Source organism: Bubalus bubalis, chromosome 3 (genome assembly GCF_019923935.1).
Source record: "Bubalus bubalis isolate 160015118507 breed Murrah chromosome 3, NDDB_SH_1, whole genome shotgun sequence".
Taxonomy (NCBI): Eukaryota; Metazoa; Chordata; class Mammalia; order Artiodactyla; family Bovidae; genus Bubalus; species Bubalus bubalis.
Genome location: NC_059159.1, coordinates 261396 through 279680, shown reverse-complemented (window position 1 = coordinate 279680; position 18285 = coordinate 261396). Strand labels below are relative to the sequence as shown.

The 18285-nt window shown below is 42.5% G+C and overlaps 1 protein-coding gene across 9 annotated transcripts in view; it reads right to left on the bottom strand.

Moving 5' to 3' along the window:
- Positions 1 to 4658: 4658 nt before the first annotated feature.
- HELZ (helicase with zinc finger) overlaps positions 4659 to 18285 on the bottom strand; it is a 151135-nt gene continuing 137508 nt past the window's right edge. For all 9 annotated transcript variants that reach the window (XM_025279311.3, XM_025279314.3, XM_006046260.4 and 6 more), the window contains 2 exons: positions 17277 to 17529; positions 4659 to 12576 (listed from right to left, as the gene is read on the bottom strand). In XM_025279311.3, coding sequence (XP_025135096.3) covers positions 12242 to 12576; positions 17277 to 17529 — 588 coding nt within the window. In that variant the 3' untranslated portion in view covers positions 4659 to 12241. The remainder of the gene's footprint in view (positions 12577 to 17276; positions 17530 to 18285) is intronic.

Sequence of the window (18285 nt, the reverse complement as noted above, 5' to 3'; positions counted from 1 at the left end):
TGAGAAAAGGAGCCGACACCAAGGCTGCCCCCACCTCAGCGAGAGGCGGCCCCCAGTCACTGAGACCAGGAGGTCCTACCTGCCGGCTCCAGAAATCCAGGTGTGAGCCCTTAGCAGAGAGACCGATTCCCGGAACACAGAGCCACGCTCTGTGGGTGTCGTGGAAGTGAAGTGACCTCTGCAGAGGACCGGGCCACCTGGCTGGAAGAAGCGTCGTTTTCCTCCCACCTTCTCCAAGGAGTTGGACGGTGTCTCAAGCCCGAAGCAGCGGTCTGCGGGGTGCTGACAGGCTCACTCCGGCCCGTGGCCCCAGGACGGCACGAGCTCGGGGGACACACTTCGGTCTGGTCCTTTTTTCGTCCTGGGCGCACTTCCAGCCCCAGGTGGAAAGCCTTAAAATGACATTTCCATTGCTTTTCTTACGGATGGCCAGGGAAGGTTTGAGAGAGGAAGCGGTGTGTGATGAAGGTAAACGAACTAGCTGCAGAGGAGAGGAGGTGCTGTGCTCCCTCACCCGTCTCTGCTTCCCGCCTCACAGCTCCCTCTTGAAAGGACCTCTGCTCACACTGCGTCCATCTGGACCATCCACGCTGAGCCCTCCCCACCCCCAACCCACCAAGGCCCTTGGCTCAGTCATGTGTGCAGCGTCCCTTTTCCATACAAAGTATGGTTCCCCCGGTCAGGATGTGGACATCTTTGGTGACCATTGTCCTGTCTCATCCCCTGACTACAGCATGTGTGCTGAGCCAGGACAGGACCTGCTTGTGGACAAAACCAGGAATGGGTTATGGACCTGCCCCTCATGGCCTAGAGTCCAATATAGTCAGTGACTTTAAAATAAAGCCAAGTGCTATGTGATTTAGGTTCCTTGGCCGCAGGTGGTCTGCCCCCTTTCAGAAGCTGCTGGAGTCCTCCTTACTCCCTAGGGCCCAGTGTGGACATGCCTCTAACCCCTCTGTGCAAAATTCATGCTTTCTTCCATGTGTGGCCTTGACACTGGGCTCATATTCCCAGTTCCTACCCCATTCTGTGTGGTTCCCTGCACCTGCCTTGGTTGGTGATATTTTCCTGAGTCACCCTGGCAGCTAGAACCTTCCCCACCCAGTCAAACACTCCTCACAGTGCCCCTGGGGTGGACTGGCACATCAGACAGGTGCGTGAGCTCGAAGAGAGCAGGGAGGAGAGCGTAGGGGTGCTCCAGAGAAGCAGCAGGACACGCAGGGAGAGGACCACCGGAGCTCACTGGGGACCTGGGCCATGCCCACAGGGCCCACAGCCCTGTGGCTCACCCTGTGCTGGGCCTGGGCCCCTGCATCCGCCACAGCGGAGCTCGTGGCTGCGGGCCTGGATGAGATGGGTTTTCTTAGCTGGAACACGTCAGCCGGCAGCCTTTAAGAACAGACAGGTTTCTGCTGAACACCTGAAACTGACACAGGTTCAATTAAAAGAAAAAAAGGAACAGATAGATTTCTACAAGGCCTTTGCTGGATGATTCAAAACTACCTTTAATGACACTAGAGCACAATTTTTTTTTTCAAAATGCTGTCTCTTCCACTCTTTAGCACAACCAGCAGGAACGATGCAGGTTTTAGAAGGTCTATAGCAGGGTCCCCAACCTCCGGGACCTAGTGCCTGATGATCTGAGATGGAGTTGATATAATAATAATAAAGTGCACAATAAATGTGATGCACTTGAATCATTCAGAAGCCACACCCCCTCCACCCAGTCCTTGGAGGCCAAAAAGGTCCGTGGTGCCCCAAAGGTTGGGAGCCGCTGGCCTGCAGGGTTGCAGGGAGGAGAGCTGATCTGTCGGGTAAAGCCTGATCGCTTACACACCTGCCAGCAGTTCCCTGTTACTTTGGTTCCAGGTCACACCGCTCACGCTATGCCCAGTCGCCAAGTTAAAAGAGGACTAACTCCTTAAAACTTTGAAGGGGAGACTCAGCCAAGAGTGCCCACTCCTGCTCAGTTTGTAGAAACATGTGCCTGTCTGGATTCCAAGCCGACGGAGGACCTAACAGCAGGTGCGTTTGAAGAGCAGGCCCAGGGACAAGCCACCTAACCCCATACTTCAGGCCCTTCCCCTGTGGCTTCTGCTCATGTCTAGAGGGCTTGTCAGAGATGCCTCAGATTACATTTCTGTCCAACTAGTGGGCAAAACAGCAAACCCATTCTCCTCTGGTTTATTTGCAGAGGAGCCCAGAGGGCAAGTCACATGACCAGCCAGCCAAGCCCACCTTCCAGAGCCTTGGCTGGTTCACCCCATCATCACACTAGTGTCCTCTCTTCCCAGGAATTAGCCCCACGGTCTCCCAAAACAATGGTTTAAATCAATTTACAGAGCATCCGCTTTAATGAGCTAAGAGTGGGCTAACACCACAGACTCAGCAAGCTGTAGCTCCCATTCTATTTAGTCACCTCCCTCTGTGGATTTAAAATCCACCAGAGCTTCAGACCAAGGGGAATGTCATCACTTTCCCAAAAGTCTGTGTGGTAGGTTTAAGCCTACATACCGGGAGATGCTAAGGTAGGCAGCATCCATCAAAGTTGACGTAACCATGGCGAAGCTGTCAAATAGAGGGTTCCAACAGGGACACCTGGGAAGACACAAAACACTGGTGACTGTTAAAGCTGTGTCATTGCTGGGGGAGCGGAGCGGAGTGGACGGGGATGTGGCTGCGCCCCGGGCCATGGCTGCCAACAGCAGCCGGCGTCCGGCCGCACCACACTGGCAAAGGGCATCCGTGGGGAGGGGAGAGGGTCCTTACGCCTGTCTCTGAATCCACCCCTCTGAGCTGCTTCCGCCGGCATTTCAGGATGTGCTCTGTAGAAGGTGCAGAGCCTACGCTGTAGGTCTGGGGCCTCGGGACCCATCTGTCACCCAGAAGCTCACCAGCTCCCAACTCGAACACAAAAATTGTGGTAACGCAAATATAAGGCCCTTAGAGGAGAAGGGAGCTAATTCCAATTGGGGAGTGTGGGAGGTGAATTTACAGAATCCTGAGTAATAAGTAGCATTCCCCAGAGCAAGCCTGGGTGTCTTTGTGCTGAAGGGTGTGCTCCTTGCTGAGAAGCAAGGAAGGGCGAGGGTTCATCTAGGGAAGGAAGGGGAAGCAGTCTGACTTAGGGGTCTGTGTGCAGTACTCTCGAGTCCAACTAAGAAGTTGAAAGTGCAACAGGAAACTATGGAGGGCTTCCCGGTCAGAGTGGCACCATCAGATCCACTTCAGAAAGGTAGGTCAGCTGCAGTCTGCAGGTAGGGTGAACTGGAACTGAGGCCATGCGATCAAGAGGTCTCCATCCTCGTGGGAAGTGGTTTGTTAGGACAACACCGCTGTGTGCATCAGGCACCAGAGCCCACGACAGACCCTGCCTCAGCTCCAAGGCACAGGAGCGTCGGCGCGTTCCAGTTTAACCAAGCTCCATTTCAGCGCTGCCCCCAAAGCTGACTCTCCATTCTTCAGCTCAACCCACACTCCATACAGAATGATCCCCCGCCTTGCAGTTTTGATGAAATCACATTCTACTTTCATTCTCAGAAAAGTGCTTCAAAGAGCACCAGTAATACACAGGAATTAACACCTGGGAGAGTCTTATTTGCATGTTTCCCAGTGAAAATTGGTCTTGGTTACTCCTCTAGAGCAGATAGCAGCCCCAAGGGCTTTCTCTACAGCCGTTTGATTTATATGTAAAGAAGTGTGTTTCTTTGCAAAACCCAGAAATGATTTATGTCGGATCAGGTCAACTCAAAGAAAGCAGGATACCCATCTTGAATATGATTCACTGCGCTAAGAATTGTAACTTGTCTTTAAGAAAGGCCGACTGTCCCATCTCCCCACACTTGCAAACCCGAAGCACAGTATACTCAAGTTTGAGTCATGGTGCCACATTAATGGGAGGTTAAAATAAGACCGCCAGGGCACACAAAGCCTCTGTGACTGGCTAATGCTTCTCGAAGTCGTATCATGGCACATGCGAAGAATTATTCCCCCAAAGAAAACGAGACCCTGACTCAGGACAATTTTGTGCCCAGCCAGCATTTGGAGGGTAGGGGAGGGAGTGTGATTAATGCTTGGCACACCCCCTAATATGTTGATGTTGATGTCAACTAGGTTTACAATGTCTGAAATAAATTCTGGGTTGCACAAGCCCAGCATTAATAAGGGACTTGTTAAGAGCAATTCATGATTGTCTCCTCTCTCAGCTCAGTCGTATCTCCTTTCGACTCTTTGGATTGCATCCTACTGGGCTCCGCTGTCCATGGGATTCTCCAGGCAAGAACACTGGAGTGGGTTGCCATTTCCTCCTCCAGGGGATCAAACTTACATCTCCTGCATTGGCAGTAGGATTCTTTACCACTGAGCCATCTGGGTTACTTTTTTAATTTGAAAAGGGCTGATGATCTTTAAACTTTCAGGTAACTAACAACTGAAGACTTTAGGCCTTTACTACCGCTGAAGTTTAGAGATTTAAGTTGTAAATTTCTGAAAACTAGAGTCCCAGTTTTACAAATTAATATTTAGTTCAGTTGCTTTAGCTGGTTTTACTGATTAATATCATGAATAAAATCAAAGTACTGTGCTTAACTTCTGTCAGACCTTTGATCTTGAAAGGAAGCAGACGACAGTGTTTCACAGATAATAAACAGATCTCCAAATTATTAAAAAGGCATTTTATTATAAATACATTTTAGTTGTAGCAGTAAAATACATTTTGTGTTACCATGAATCTTTTAAAACAAAAGAATTTCACTGAGACAATGATCACAATGTAGGAATTGTAGAACTCTGAACTGAAACCTTGTTCTAAGGAACCAATGTGGCCAAAGTAATTCCACAACTAAGTTTTAAAAGAAAATGACAAAAAAGAGAAGGAAATAAAAACCCTAGAGAGTGGCTTTGGGGTTATTTTATGGTACAAAGTCATTTTTACTTTTAAGGATAAACTCTTTAGGCATTAGAATTCTCAGATGAGGTATCATTAACCACAAAGAAAAAAATAATAATTTTGCCATAAATTATGATTATTAGATAGATGGCTGTACAGCTGGTACTTTTTGAAGAGATGGAAACGGATCAAATCAGTTTTATGTAACCTTCCTTTGGAAGGCTTGCCAAACTAAGACCCTGTATGACTTTGCTAAATGACTGTATGAAGTTAGCTGAACAAGTTTAGATAAGAACTGTATTCTTGAAGCATTAAAAAAAAAACAAAACACTGTGTCACTAATGAAGCCTTCAATAAAATGCAAAACCCATTACCTTTATAATTTAGAGGAGAGGTATTTTATTCACCCTATTTACCTAGGATACAACTACCACATTTAACCAGTACCTTCATGGGTTTCAAAGAATCAGACTGGATGACTGGCACAGAAAGCGGATACAGCACTTGTCATACACACGGGTTATGAGAAGCTGGCATGGTCTGGATACATGAAAACCTGACTCGTCCTCTGTGGGGGCTGAGAAACATTCTCAGGTGTAGCTGACCTGTCAGGACTTCAACCTGGACAGAGCCCCCGGACCAAATGAACAACAGAGAGAGGTCTCTGCATCCAAGGCATCGTGCAAAGCAAAGGATAAATAAACTGAAGCTCCCTATGAGCTGCAACTGAATACAGTAACCTGTGCTGAACATATAAACAATCCCACCCAAGATTATCAAGACTTTCAAGGAGGAAGTACTGTGTTTTAAGAATTCCAAAGCTGTGTGTTCTAGGTTGCTTATCATATGGTCTACATCTAAGTCATTCTATAATCTATTACCTTAAAAATAATTTTTTCTCTCTTTCTAGTCTCAGTAAATTCAAAGCCAAACAAAAAACCAGAGGCAGAGACCAATACCTCTCAAGCTGCACTCCAGGGGGAATATTAACGACAATAACACACACATTTTAAAATATCCATAGACCTGTAGGTTTATTATATCATAGGCAGTTTCTCTCAAAAATAACTTGCTCATACATGTGGACCTATAGTTTATGAATAACTCATGCTGTGTAGGTGGTAGATTCCTCTAGACTGTTTCTTGCAAACATATATAAATTTTTTTTTAAAGGTAGCAAAGAAATCAGAGACAATTGTCAATTTTCTTCCCTAAACAATACTGCAGGCTCCCCTAACACCTATTGGCAAAGAATCCAAAATAAGTTTAACCTGAGAAACACATAATTTGAAAAGCAAATCCTTTGCCCTCACCTTTCTCATCCCCCAAAACATGAAAACCGCAAAGACATCATTTGGGGATTCTCTCTCATTTTCCATGCTCAGTGTCACTGCCGTCTTAGTCTGGGGCCTCCGATGCTTAGGGCCTCCATAAACGCAAAGGGCATTCCCGTGCCAGGCCGATGGCTTCCTACCACAATGCTCACTTCTATGTGTGGAGCATCAAGACTGACTCTAAGCTCTCCAAACAAATGCTCAGCTTCTAGACAAAAGCCCAGGCTGCAGTGCACAGGAAACCAAACTCGCCCTAGAAACGACAGCACTCCTACCCTGACTTGGACGAGCAGCACAGACCTCGAGGGTGAGTGCTGCTGGGGACAGGCGGCCGCCCTACCCAGAGGGCTCTTGGCTCCAGAGGTCTTTCTCCATGAACGTCCCGAATTATAAAAATGTCTCAAGAGATCAGTTTTGCACACTGAATAAATACATGCATGATTAAAAAGACCCTCGGACTTTCTCTAGACCAGTGGTTCTCAAGGTGTGTTGCCTGGACATCAGCCTGAGCCTTGTCTGAATCTTTTTGGAAATGCAGATGACCAGGCTCCAGCCTGGAGGCAGAGATGGCGGGAGTGGGTCCAGCAACCTGTACCTGACAAGGCTCCTGGACAGTTCTGACGCAGGCGCTCAACTCTGAGATCCACTGCTCTGTCCTACTCAGTCAGACAGGACAGACGTGTAAACAGATACTCTTTCTATTCTGTGTGGAAACCTATGGAATTCACCCCTTCCCCTCCACTGCTCAGACATCAAAAAAAAAAAAAAAAGAAGCTAATGACAAAATTTATTTCAAAAAAATCAAAAAAAATTTAATATTGGTTTCCCCTCCTATACATAGTTCTAAGGCAGGCAGTCACATGCTAGTATGCAAAATAAAATACAAAAGACACCTCAGATGAGGTGTAGAAACAGCTAAAAAGCCTCCCAAAGAATATAATGAAAAGTCCATAATATTGTTTAATAAACTTATAGAATTATATAAAACTTACTATGCATTATGCTTAATATTCGTATCAAAATAAAATCTCTCTGTTGAACAAATTGCAAATGAAGTCTGGTCTAATACATTACTGGAACTATATGTATATGAATGTCTCTGGGTTTTCTCAACACTCCAGTTTTAGAAGCTTTAGACTAACACTGTAAAACTGAGTTTAGGATTTAACCAAAGTTCACGTTACTAAGTCTAGATTCTTCTGTTAGGTACCTCCTTTCAAAGAAATTTAGAAACTCCTGTGACTATTTCCTTAACATTTATTCCAAAGTAGATTATTTTCAAACATTTCAAAAAATTTAAATACATTAAAATTTTTGTAATTGTTTAATCTGATATTCTAATTTAAAGGAATAACAATGCCATTTCTTGAATGTGTTTTATAAAAATGTTAGTAAGATTCATTCCTTGTAACAATGGTCTTGAAATTGCTTATTAAACAGGTATGAAAGTAGTTAAGTGTGAATTTAGCAGCTTGACAGTGAAATCTCAGCACATAAACATCCAACCTCAAGTAGGAGAATTTGAGAAACCTAATACAAGGAGTACTTTGAAGGCTGAAATGCCGCTTACTATTTCCTGATGTCTTTACAGTATGTGACGGACAGCACTAAGTGATATTCTGAACAAGAAATCATAGTTAGAACGTTATCCGTTATTTCTAAGTGCCTAATAGTTGTGGATCAGGTGGCAAAGAGTGGAGCAAACCATCAGATCCACTCAAACATTTATTTTGAGATTTAGGAACACATAGGGTCATGCTAGAAATTGAGGGTTCTCCTACTTTAAAGGGATGGTTAGCAAGAAACACGTCCGGTAAATCTTACAAAAGACAAATTACTACCTTTGTGGAGCTAGAAGAAAAACCAGATAGCCTAAGTAACATTTAAGGTAGCAATTTGTATCTTTCAATATATTTAAAGTTTTAATCTTGTATTTTTATAGGCTTTTTCTGGGTTCTCTTTTTGAAAACAACTCCAGTTTGAAAAAATGCTGTCTAAGGATAACAGGTGTCTCTTCTTAAAATGGTGATTTCAGTAAATCTAATCTTCTTCATAACAGTAGTTGAAATCTAAAATTTATCTTGACGCTGGTTTTCACACCCTGGCTCTTAGGCAAAGTGGCTCTCTCTAGTCAAGGTGGCTAGAGATGAATTCTTACATGTTTATAGCTTTGCTCTCAGATGTGTACACATGGAAAATATGAAACATGTAAAATCGACTACACGAGAGCAAGGTAACACTATATATTCATTATTTCAAGTTAGGAAATTCGGTTAACTTTCTCAGCAATTTCAATGCCTCCATAAACACAGAAACTATTTTCACAAATAGGTCTTGGAGACTGCTATGTTTAATTAGGTAATGCTTATTCAGTGGGAATTCTGCTTATTTTACTTATTCTGAAATTCTTTGAACCGAAAAGACCAATTGATGTTTACATCAAACCCAAACTTATTCTAGAATCTTTGATGAATAAAGCCACACAAGGCAGTCTGTTATTTCACACATACAGAATGACCCGGATAGAAAGAAAGCCTACCTGTCTGAGGAAAGGAAAATGAAGGTTATGTTGTTTAAATGGTCAATAATTAACTGCTGGTTAATCAAAAACGAAGCTCTGCTACAACAATTTGGCAAAGCGCAAGCCAAAATGCCAAAATAGCAACCAAAACCCCCTTTAAACACACCAGAAATATCCATGTTACAGTGAATGAAGCTCTTCAAATCTTAATAGAAATTCATTTTTAGATCAGGAAAAAAAATTAGCATGAAAACTCTACAAATTCTATCATCCAAAAGAAGTTTAATGTAAAAAAAAAAAAATCTCAGTAGCACTGAAATTAAAAAGTAAAATGAATAAAAAATAGTTCTGGCAAAAGAAAAGGAAACTTCAGAGTGATACAGAGAACAAAGAAGCAGAAAGACAGCATGTGAACAATTAACTTCACTTGGAAGAAATCTGTATTGCAAGAAAAGGAAGTTGGTAACACTTGGTATTATCCCAGAGGCAACATCAAGCTTTAAAAATAAGGAAGTTCCATCTGAACTTAGGTTGAACCTTTATATGAAATAAGGTCATCCCTTGGGATCTGCAGGGGCTGGAGTTCAAGTCTCTTCTATAAAATGACACGGTATTTGCATGTAACTCACACACCCTCCCATATACTTTAAATCATTCTCTAGATTACTTATAATACCTGATACAATATAAATGCTATGTAAATGGTTGCCAGTGCATGGCAAATTCAAGTTCTCCTTTCTGGAATATTCTGGAATCTTTTTTAGTATCTCTGATCTGCACTTGGTTGACTCTGTGACCACGGCCCCTGCAGACAAGGGGGCCGACCATCAACTGCTGCATCAGTCTGATCCGTGGGCGCCTGCTCATGCTGCCCAAGTCAGATCCAGGAGCAGGAATGGTACTCAGAAGCCACGCCTCACTCACTGCAATGGAAACTTGCAATGATTCTTGCAGTTAAGACTTCCTCAAAACTCTCACAAGGTATTCACATACATAATACTCAAAGCACAGCTGGAAATACGGCATTAAGGAAAGCTGAGGACTAAGCCTATTAGAGGTTGGCGTACGCATTTGAAGGTGAATCTAAGAGCGTACTGGATGGGAAGAACGTTGATTCCTTGACTGGCTACAGGAACGACAAAGAAATAAAGATCACTCAGACATGCTCAGCACAGCAGAGGACTAAGAAGTAGCTATTATTTTTAGTTTTTCAGAAATAACTGCTTAGCACATTGAAGTCACAACGACCCAAGCTTCCTTAGGCAAAGCTTCCATCATCAACATACTTATATAAGGTGGTGGGGTGGGCACATTTAAATAATTTTAAAACTAGTATTTTTTAAAGGTTCAGGTATGGAAAACAGGTCATTAGGCAATTCCTTTATGACACAGGCTTAACTGACAGCCCTGAGGTGACAGTTCAGTCTTCACCAACAAACTTTCGACCATTCACCTAGCTGTGTCGTAGTCCTGGATATTTGTGGGGGAGGAGGGTCCTCACTGACAAGAACGCTGCTTTTCACAGACACCCTCACGTCAGGGGATCTCATTTTCATTTGGGCTCTATCTTGAGTTTTGTCACCAAGTTGGAAATACGCAGCTATGTAGCAAGATTTTTTCTTCTTTTATCACGACTAAAGTTATGTTGAGTAAAAGCCAACACCGCTGAATGTGGTGATCTGACATCGTACACAGAAACCGAGGTGCTGTTCAATTGCTGGCTTCATTTTCCAACTGTGACTTGTACTAACCGTAGCCACGTGTGCAGCCTACACGTCTACACCTGCCACTGCACACAGCACCAAGGCCTCTGGGGTGCGGCCACACACAAGCCAGCCGCACTCTGGACAGAAGAGGCTTTCCCCGACGGTCGTGCGGCTCGGCCACCTCCAACCAGAGGCCCTCCCCTCTCCTCTCCCGAGCTCCTATGGCTACAGGGGACCGCTGCTGCGGCCAGACTCCTGCTGTACAAGCTTTCCTTTGTCCTTCTGCTTTTCAACTGTTTTACAAATGGGCTGCAAATATATGATGGCCTACTCAAAAGGAGTCTTCCAAAAAACTATTTCTGAACGGATCATCAGGATCCATTCAGGATTTGCAATGTTTCCCAACCTTATCCTATTATTTTATTTTTTAAAAAAGGTTATATTGTAGTTTAAAGACACCTCTGAAATAGAAAAGTACGACTAGGTCAGGAAAACAATGCGGACATGCTTTGCTTCCAAAGTGTCACAAGACCACACGTTTGAAGAGGGTCAACGCTTTTCTTTGGATTTTACCAAAGTTCACTCAAAACAATGTCTAGACTGTAGAATATTTAGGACAGCTGTTTAAATTTTATATTTTTGTACAAGTTCAGTGGGGTTCTTTCAGAAGAATCGAAAGACGAAAAACAAGGGTAGTTTTTGCCCCAGATTTTGATGAATTTTGATACATCTCTGATAAACATTATATTTCTTCTTTAATTATATTCCTCAAACAAAACAGTTAGCAAAATATTTGAATTTGCCATGTATAATGTCACATTTTAATGTAAACATCAAATAAGGTACCAAAATTTTTACTGGAGGGAAAAGAAACCGTAAAGCGGCACAGTTCTTTAACCACTGGAGGGGGAAGCCAGATTACAAACATTTACACATGCAGAGTGGGGAAAAAAAGATTTTACTAAATTCACGCATTTTTAAAATAGTTATCAAGTCTACTAAGCACCAACAATCCTAAAAATTTTTCAGCTTCATGATTTGTTTAAAAAAAACCACACTATCAAATTAACATTAAAAACAAGCTTGAAGAGTAGCTTGTCCAAAAAATAACTAAGTATGCCCATGTTTTTTTCAGGTTACAAAAAACAGTGGCATAGGAAATACACCTGCAAAGAATGCCTTTAACTCTGTCCTACGGTGGATGGAGAGGACAACAGCGCATCATACAGACTAAAACTATAAAAGTTTTAGAGGGCAGCATCTTGCCACCAAAAAAAGCTGATGAAACTTAAAAGTATTCAGAAGATGCTGCCCCTTTATTTTAAAAAATTTTCAATGAATTTAAGCAAAAATAACATACATTTGTACATCAACTGGCCATTTCTGGTACAGAAACCCAGCATATGGTAATATTATTGAATAAATGTAAATGCTACTTACAATTTTTTTTCTCTTTAAATACATTTTAGACAAACTTTTTTTTCTTTTTTTTTTAATAGTTGCACAATTAACTTCTTAGCTGCTAGCTTGATGCAAACATATATAACAATACACAAATTTAAAAATATTTTTTTATTCCACATAAAAGCTGTCAAAATTCTGACTCACGTCAAAAATGCAAATAATGGAATATACTTAAAAAAAATTAGTTGCAAGTCTAGCAGCAAAGCAATTAAGTGAGAACATATTTAACATGAAAACAAAGGAAACTGTGCAGCTATAGGTGAAGGCTGGCTACCTTAGTTCTACTGATACAGAAATTAGAACATTCTCCCTGGAGGAAAAAAAGTGATTATTTAAAATAGGAGTAAAAGCCATTGCTGCCGGCTGAGCTGCCCAGGCTGAGTTCTTGAAACAGAGACAGAGGGTCGCTGCTCTTCTTGGCCTGCTCGGGCGGGGGCCTGGGCTTTGGAGGGGCCCGCAGGGCGCTGGCGTAGGACATGGCAGGCTTGCCGCCCCCGGAGCTCTGCGGGCTGTTGCTGCTGGCCGACTCGGCGATCTGCTTGTTGGGCATGAGCGGGGGGAACTGGCCGAGATGCTGCAGCACGCTGTAATTGAAGGAACTGGACCCCTCAAGGCTCTCAGGCTTCAGATGTTCCTCGGGGGCTTTGATGGTCTTGGGTGGAGCTAGAAGCAGAAAACAGTAACACCGATTTAGGGGCAAGCCCAGCAACGCCCAGGCACCTCATTAACTCCGTGTCTCTACTGGTTCTCACCTCAGGAACTCAGGGACAGACGGCTTCTGCCACAGAACCCTGAAACCACAACATATCTAACCAAACTTCTCCATCTCAGAAACACTTGAAAAAAGTTAACTATGTAAGCTGCAATAACTAGACATATTAAAAACTGAAGGTCAAGTCTGAAGGTCTGCTTCAAAAAACTAATTTGTTTAATTGTACACTTTGATATTTATTAACTACTCATAGGCTGAAAATGGGAGCAAATATGTTCTTTCTTAAAAATGAGCTCTTCAACCAGTCGTCTGGTTAAGATAGCTTCTATTATTAACTGAAGAACAGTAGCATCAGATTCTGTTTCTTAAAAATGCTACCTTTTCTTGTAATATGTAAGTAAAAATGGAATAAAGTGAGAGAAGAACGGTAAACTTCACTTCACACTTCCTGTAATCTGCCTGATTTTAATATTGACTCCACTCTTCCTAACTCATTTCATGGCCCCACTACATCATAATTTGCTTTAAACACTGATTTTGTTTCCAATCCTTTAAAAATTTAACCATTATATTGAGTGATAATCATAATGCATATTCATTGAGGATAACTTGAAACTACACAAAAGCCAAAGAAGAAAATAAGCCATTCAGATTTCCAAATACCAGAGCTAAGGCTTAACCTGTTGGTGCATTCCCTAAGGATGTCAAACAATGCAGACATTTCGTAACTTTTTAAAGGAACCTCTCATTTAAAGAAATCTGGATAGCAGTCAATTTTTCACTTTTCAAATGTTATAGAAGATAAAGTTTCCTAAATATTCCTGACTGTTTCCTTGAGATAAATCCCTAAAAGTACCATAGAGTGCATGTGTGTGTGAACGCGGCTCAGTCGTGTCCGACTCTTCATGACAGTCCATGGGATTCTCCAGGCCAGAATACTGGAGTGGGTTGCCATTCCCTTCTCCAGGGGATCTTCCCAACCCTTGGATCGAACCCGGATCTCCTGCATCGTAGGCAGACGCTTTACTAGCTGAGCCACCAGAAAAGCCCCATCTAATGAGACCCCACTGAGCAGTTATCAGAACGGCCCACATCGGGACACTGACGTTGCCAAATGCTGGTGAAACGTGGAGCAACAGGAATTCTTGGTGCAGGAGTTTGCTGGTTTCTTACAAAGCTAAACATACCCTAACCATCAGAGTGAAAGTCAAAGTCACTCAGTCGTGTCCGACTCTTTGTGACCCCAGGGACTGTATATTCCATGGAATTCTCCAGCCCAGAATACTGGAGTGGGTAGCTGTTCCCGTCCCCAGGGGATCTTTCCAAACCAGGGATCAAACTCAGGCGTCCCGCATTGCAGGTGGATTCTCTCCCACCAGCTGAGCCACCAGGGGCACACAATGCTAACTACGCTAACCGTGGCCAAATCAGCCTGTGGGGAAGCTCTGCCCGATTATACGCAGCCAACAGATCTGCCCGTGTCCCTACTGCACCACAACACTCCTGTTACTATTTATCTTTAGCCTAGTTTATAAGTAAATAATTATCTGACAGTTCTACTCTGCATGTCTTTGATTATTGATATTTATGGACATTTTCCCCTATGTTTATTACCTATTTGTGGCTTGGAAAGTTTAGTTTTAGTATTTCATTGACTCAGTATGCTAATTTCATATTACTATTTTAAAACTTTAAAAAATTCACAAATTGTTTAAAATTGTTTTAAGCCATTTAACAGCTTTCTGGAACATTTATCACCTTTCTCGTCTAAATGTCATTTTGTGAATGAAAACAATTGCTTTTAAGAGTATTAGTTTAACAAACATTTCAATATAAAAGGATCTTGCACTGCCTAATACACAAAGTAAGTATTTTATTGGTTGTTCAAAACTATTTTTATTTACCAAGTCTTCTTACTTAACCATGCTCTCATTTTCATGACAATTACAGTTTAGAATATTTTTAATTAAATAATACATACAAAATAATATTTTAGAGGCAGTTTAACCTAATGCCTACATGCTTATCTAACCATGAAAGTAAAGATGTCTGTCAATCTGATTTACCACATATACTCCAGATAAGACAAACTATTCTTTAAAACTATGAATTTTACTAATTTGGCAACCAATACTTTTTTTTTCAAAATACATTTTTCTACCTAATCTTTAATTTTCATCTGTTTATGAAAAGAAAATGCTTGATAAAGTATGCTTTGTCACCAGGACAAGAGAATAGAACTGGAACACCCAGTGTCGAGGGATGAGCCCCACCCTCACTGTGGGCGCCGTCAGGCACCAGGCCCCACACTGAGACTGGTCACCCCCTCGATCGCACAGGATCTGTTTTCATGCTCTCCTTGCTCAGCAGTCAGGCGTTCACCAAGAGCCAGAAGTGTGATCAGTGCCAAAATGGGAATCCAAAGTTCAAAAAGGTCAGAAACATGACCTTTGCTCTCATGCTTGCACATGTGGAGAAACACAGCCATATCATGACCTCCTTTAAATTCCAAACCAATATAATACAGTTTCCTTCAACTCAAGAAATAAGTCTCAAACTTTAGAAAGAACTTTCCCAAGTGGTGATAATTCTCCTTCTGATTTGCTACTGGCAATTGCTACCTTCCTCTACAAGTAAAATAAGACAAAATAAAATAAATGCATATACACATAATACATACACATATATACGTGCTGTGAGACTAGAAGGTGTGCTTCAGGATATTAGTGATTTTTGAATTAGTTTTTAAACATTTAGCTAAGTGGTGTGTGTGTGCTTTGTCATGTCTGACTCTGTGTGGCCCCATGGACCATAGCCCACCAGGCTCCTCTGTCCATGGGATTCTCCAGGCGGCAATACTGGAGTGGGTGCCATGTCCTTCTCCAGGGGATCTTCCCGACCCAGGTTCTCGCGTCTCCTGCATGGGCAGGCAGATTCTTTACCACTAGCGTCACCTGGGAACCCTGAGTTAAGTGTTACTTTCAACTAAAGGACACTACTATTTGTCTTCTAGCAATGAAGAAACGGGCTTCCCCGGCGGCTCGGTGGCACAGGATCCTCCTGTCAATGCAGGAGACCCAGGTTTGATTCCTGCGTCAGAAGATCCCCTGGAGAAGGACATGGCAACTCACTCCAGTATTCCTGCCTAGGAAATCTCATGGACGGAGGAGCCTGGCGGGTTATAGTCCCTAGGGTCACAGAGTAAGACACGACTTACCGACTAAACACACCACATGACTTAGTGACTAAACAACACAAGGAAAAAAAAAATAATATTTGTGGAAAAGACACCATAAATGACATATGCTCTGGGCACTTGTTTAGGAAATTTCTACCTTATCAACTTTTTATTGATTTTGGCCAAAGTGAAAGTGAAAGTCTCTCAGTCGTGTCTGACTCTTTGCGACCCCATAGACTATACAGTCCATGGAATTCTCCAGGCCAGAATACTGGAGTGGGTAGCCTTTCCCTTCTCCAGGGGATCTTCCCAATCCAGGGATCGAACACAAGTCTCCTGCATTGCAGGCCGATTCTTTACCTGCTGAGCCACAAGGAAAACCAAAAGCTATCTTAAAGTTTAGGTTGGAAAAAAAAGGAGAAATGATGTTGTTTTTAAAATAAATTATAATAAACAAAACAACTAAAAAGGAACAAATTTTCAACACTTATTTGTAATTTAGATGTTTCTCAGGAAATCCAAATATGATGAGTGTGTTTTTGCTAGACCTCGAAAATGACAAAGCAATCCCAGGTGAAATACAGCAGCTTACACACAGAAGGTACTAATGAGTGTTTAAAGATTAAAGTGACAATGTCTCTTGCTGGGAATGAAACTAATACCTATTTAATGCTTCTGATCTACCATACCTCTTGTTCTAAAAATATGCTTGTATGCACATGCTCCAAAATGGGTCAGTTACAGAAACAATGGATTCACATTCTAACGAGGAATAAAATTAACAAAACACAAAGGTTGATGCTACCAAGGCAGAAATTTACCAACGATTACAGACTTGTTCACCAAGATCAACACTTACAGCCTACAAAGAGAAGGCTATAGATCAGACAATCAAATAATACCATTCTTTACATTTAACGTTTCTTTACAGTCAACATAAAAAAAAAGGAGACAAAGGAAAGACAATGGTGTTCAGACTTCCCACCATACAAGTTCACAGCCACGTCTGTTCCAACGCCTTCCTATGTCTTCTTTTTCTTCTTTGGATTTGGATTTCTTACTTCATCAGAATACAAGAAACAAACTCTGGATTTCTAAATGTCAAAATATTAGACCCTACTGGAAAAAAAAAAAAAAGAGACAAAAATCCCGAAAGCAAGCTCTTCCCAAGCAAAGGTGATTCTATTTAGAAATATATTTTTGTTGCCCTTACTTCTTTCACCCATTCACAGGTTACAATCATCAAAATAATCAGTTCCCAAATACTGATAGATTACTTACCTTCCAGATCATATATATGGAACCTATATGGTCCTAAATTAATGAGTCCTGAGGCACAGCTGTAAGCAATGACCACTAACTACTGTTCAAAGACAATCATGCAAACGGAAGAAATGGGAGAAGAAAAACGCCATCAACAGCGGGAGCTGACCAGTTGGCACTGCAGCTCTGGCCACACCAACCCTGCCTTACCTGCCAGCTCTCTAGGCTGGGCTGGCCTGCTGGATCCATTGCACGGAATGTTCTGATAGGGGGTGGATGAGGTGGCGTTTACCCAGGACTCCGGGGAGGAAAAGGTGAAAGAAGACTGGTTATTATGGTCCTGAAGCTCTTTACGCTGAGCAAGACTGTCTTGAGGAGTGCTTGCTTCTTCAGAACAAGGCTGCGCTGAGCTAGATGAGATTCTTCTTTGGTACAAGGGCCGACCCGGTCCTCTGGGTTCATACTACACAAAGAAGAAGGACATTTCATAAATCTGTGAAATTGACACCCTACTCTCCTATGAACACAGCAATCTCACTGTAAAAGTAGAAATTCTCAAAACCACTCTCTTCTGTGACTATGAAACACCCCCACAAAGCAGCCTGAGCTGTGGACATGGTGTATGGAGACCTCGATTCAAACGCAGTTCTGGCCCTTGGCAGGCAGTCCTATCACATGATGCATCTCATTTCTAACTCTGCTTTCTTGTTTGTAAGATATGGGGCTGAAGCACCTGTCTTCAGTTCCAAAGTTCCATCAACATTTTAGGTAACATTAAATTAAGCATGAAGAAACATACTGCTCAAAATTAAAAGGGGATATTATAGTCACAACCAATTGAACCACAATATCTTGAACATACTCATCCATTTGAGACTCATCTTGTGGGCCCTTCACAACCTCCTGGTTTATTATTCCTTAGACCTGATGGCAAGGCAGGGTTCCCACCCCCAAAGAGGTGCACCTGCTTGGCCCCACTGCAGCCTTCCTTTAAACTGTCTTCAACTAAAACGGAACATTCATTCGTCTTCAACCAATCCTTTGTATGTCTGAAACTTAAAATTAACGTTTTTCTCTTCCCTACATCGCATGAAAATTTCTTTAGCCCTCTGTCAGGATGCATTTGCCAGAAACTCCTTAAGTGACCTACAAGTTTCCTGGCCTGACTTTTGTGACCACGGCTCAATCTCAGTCCTAACAGCAAGGCAGGATGTAGCAG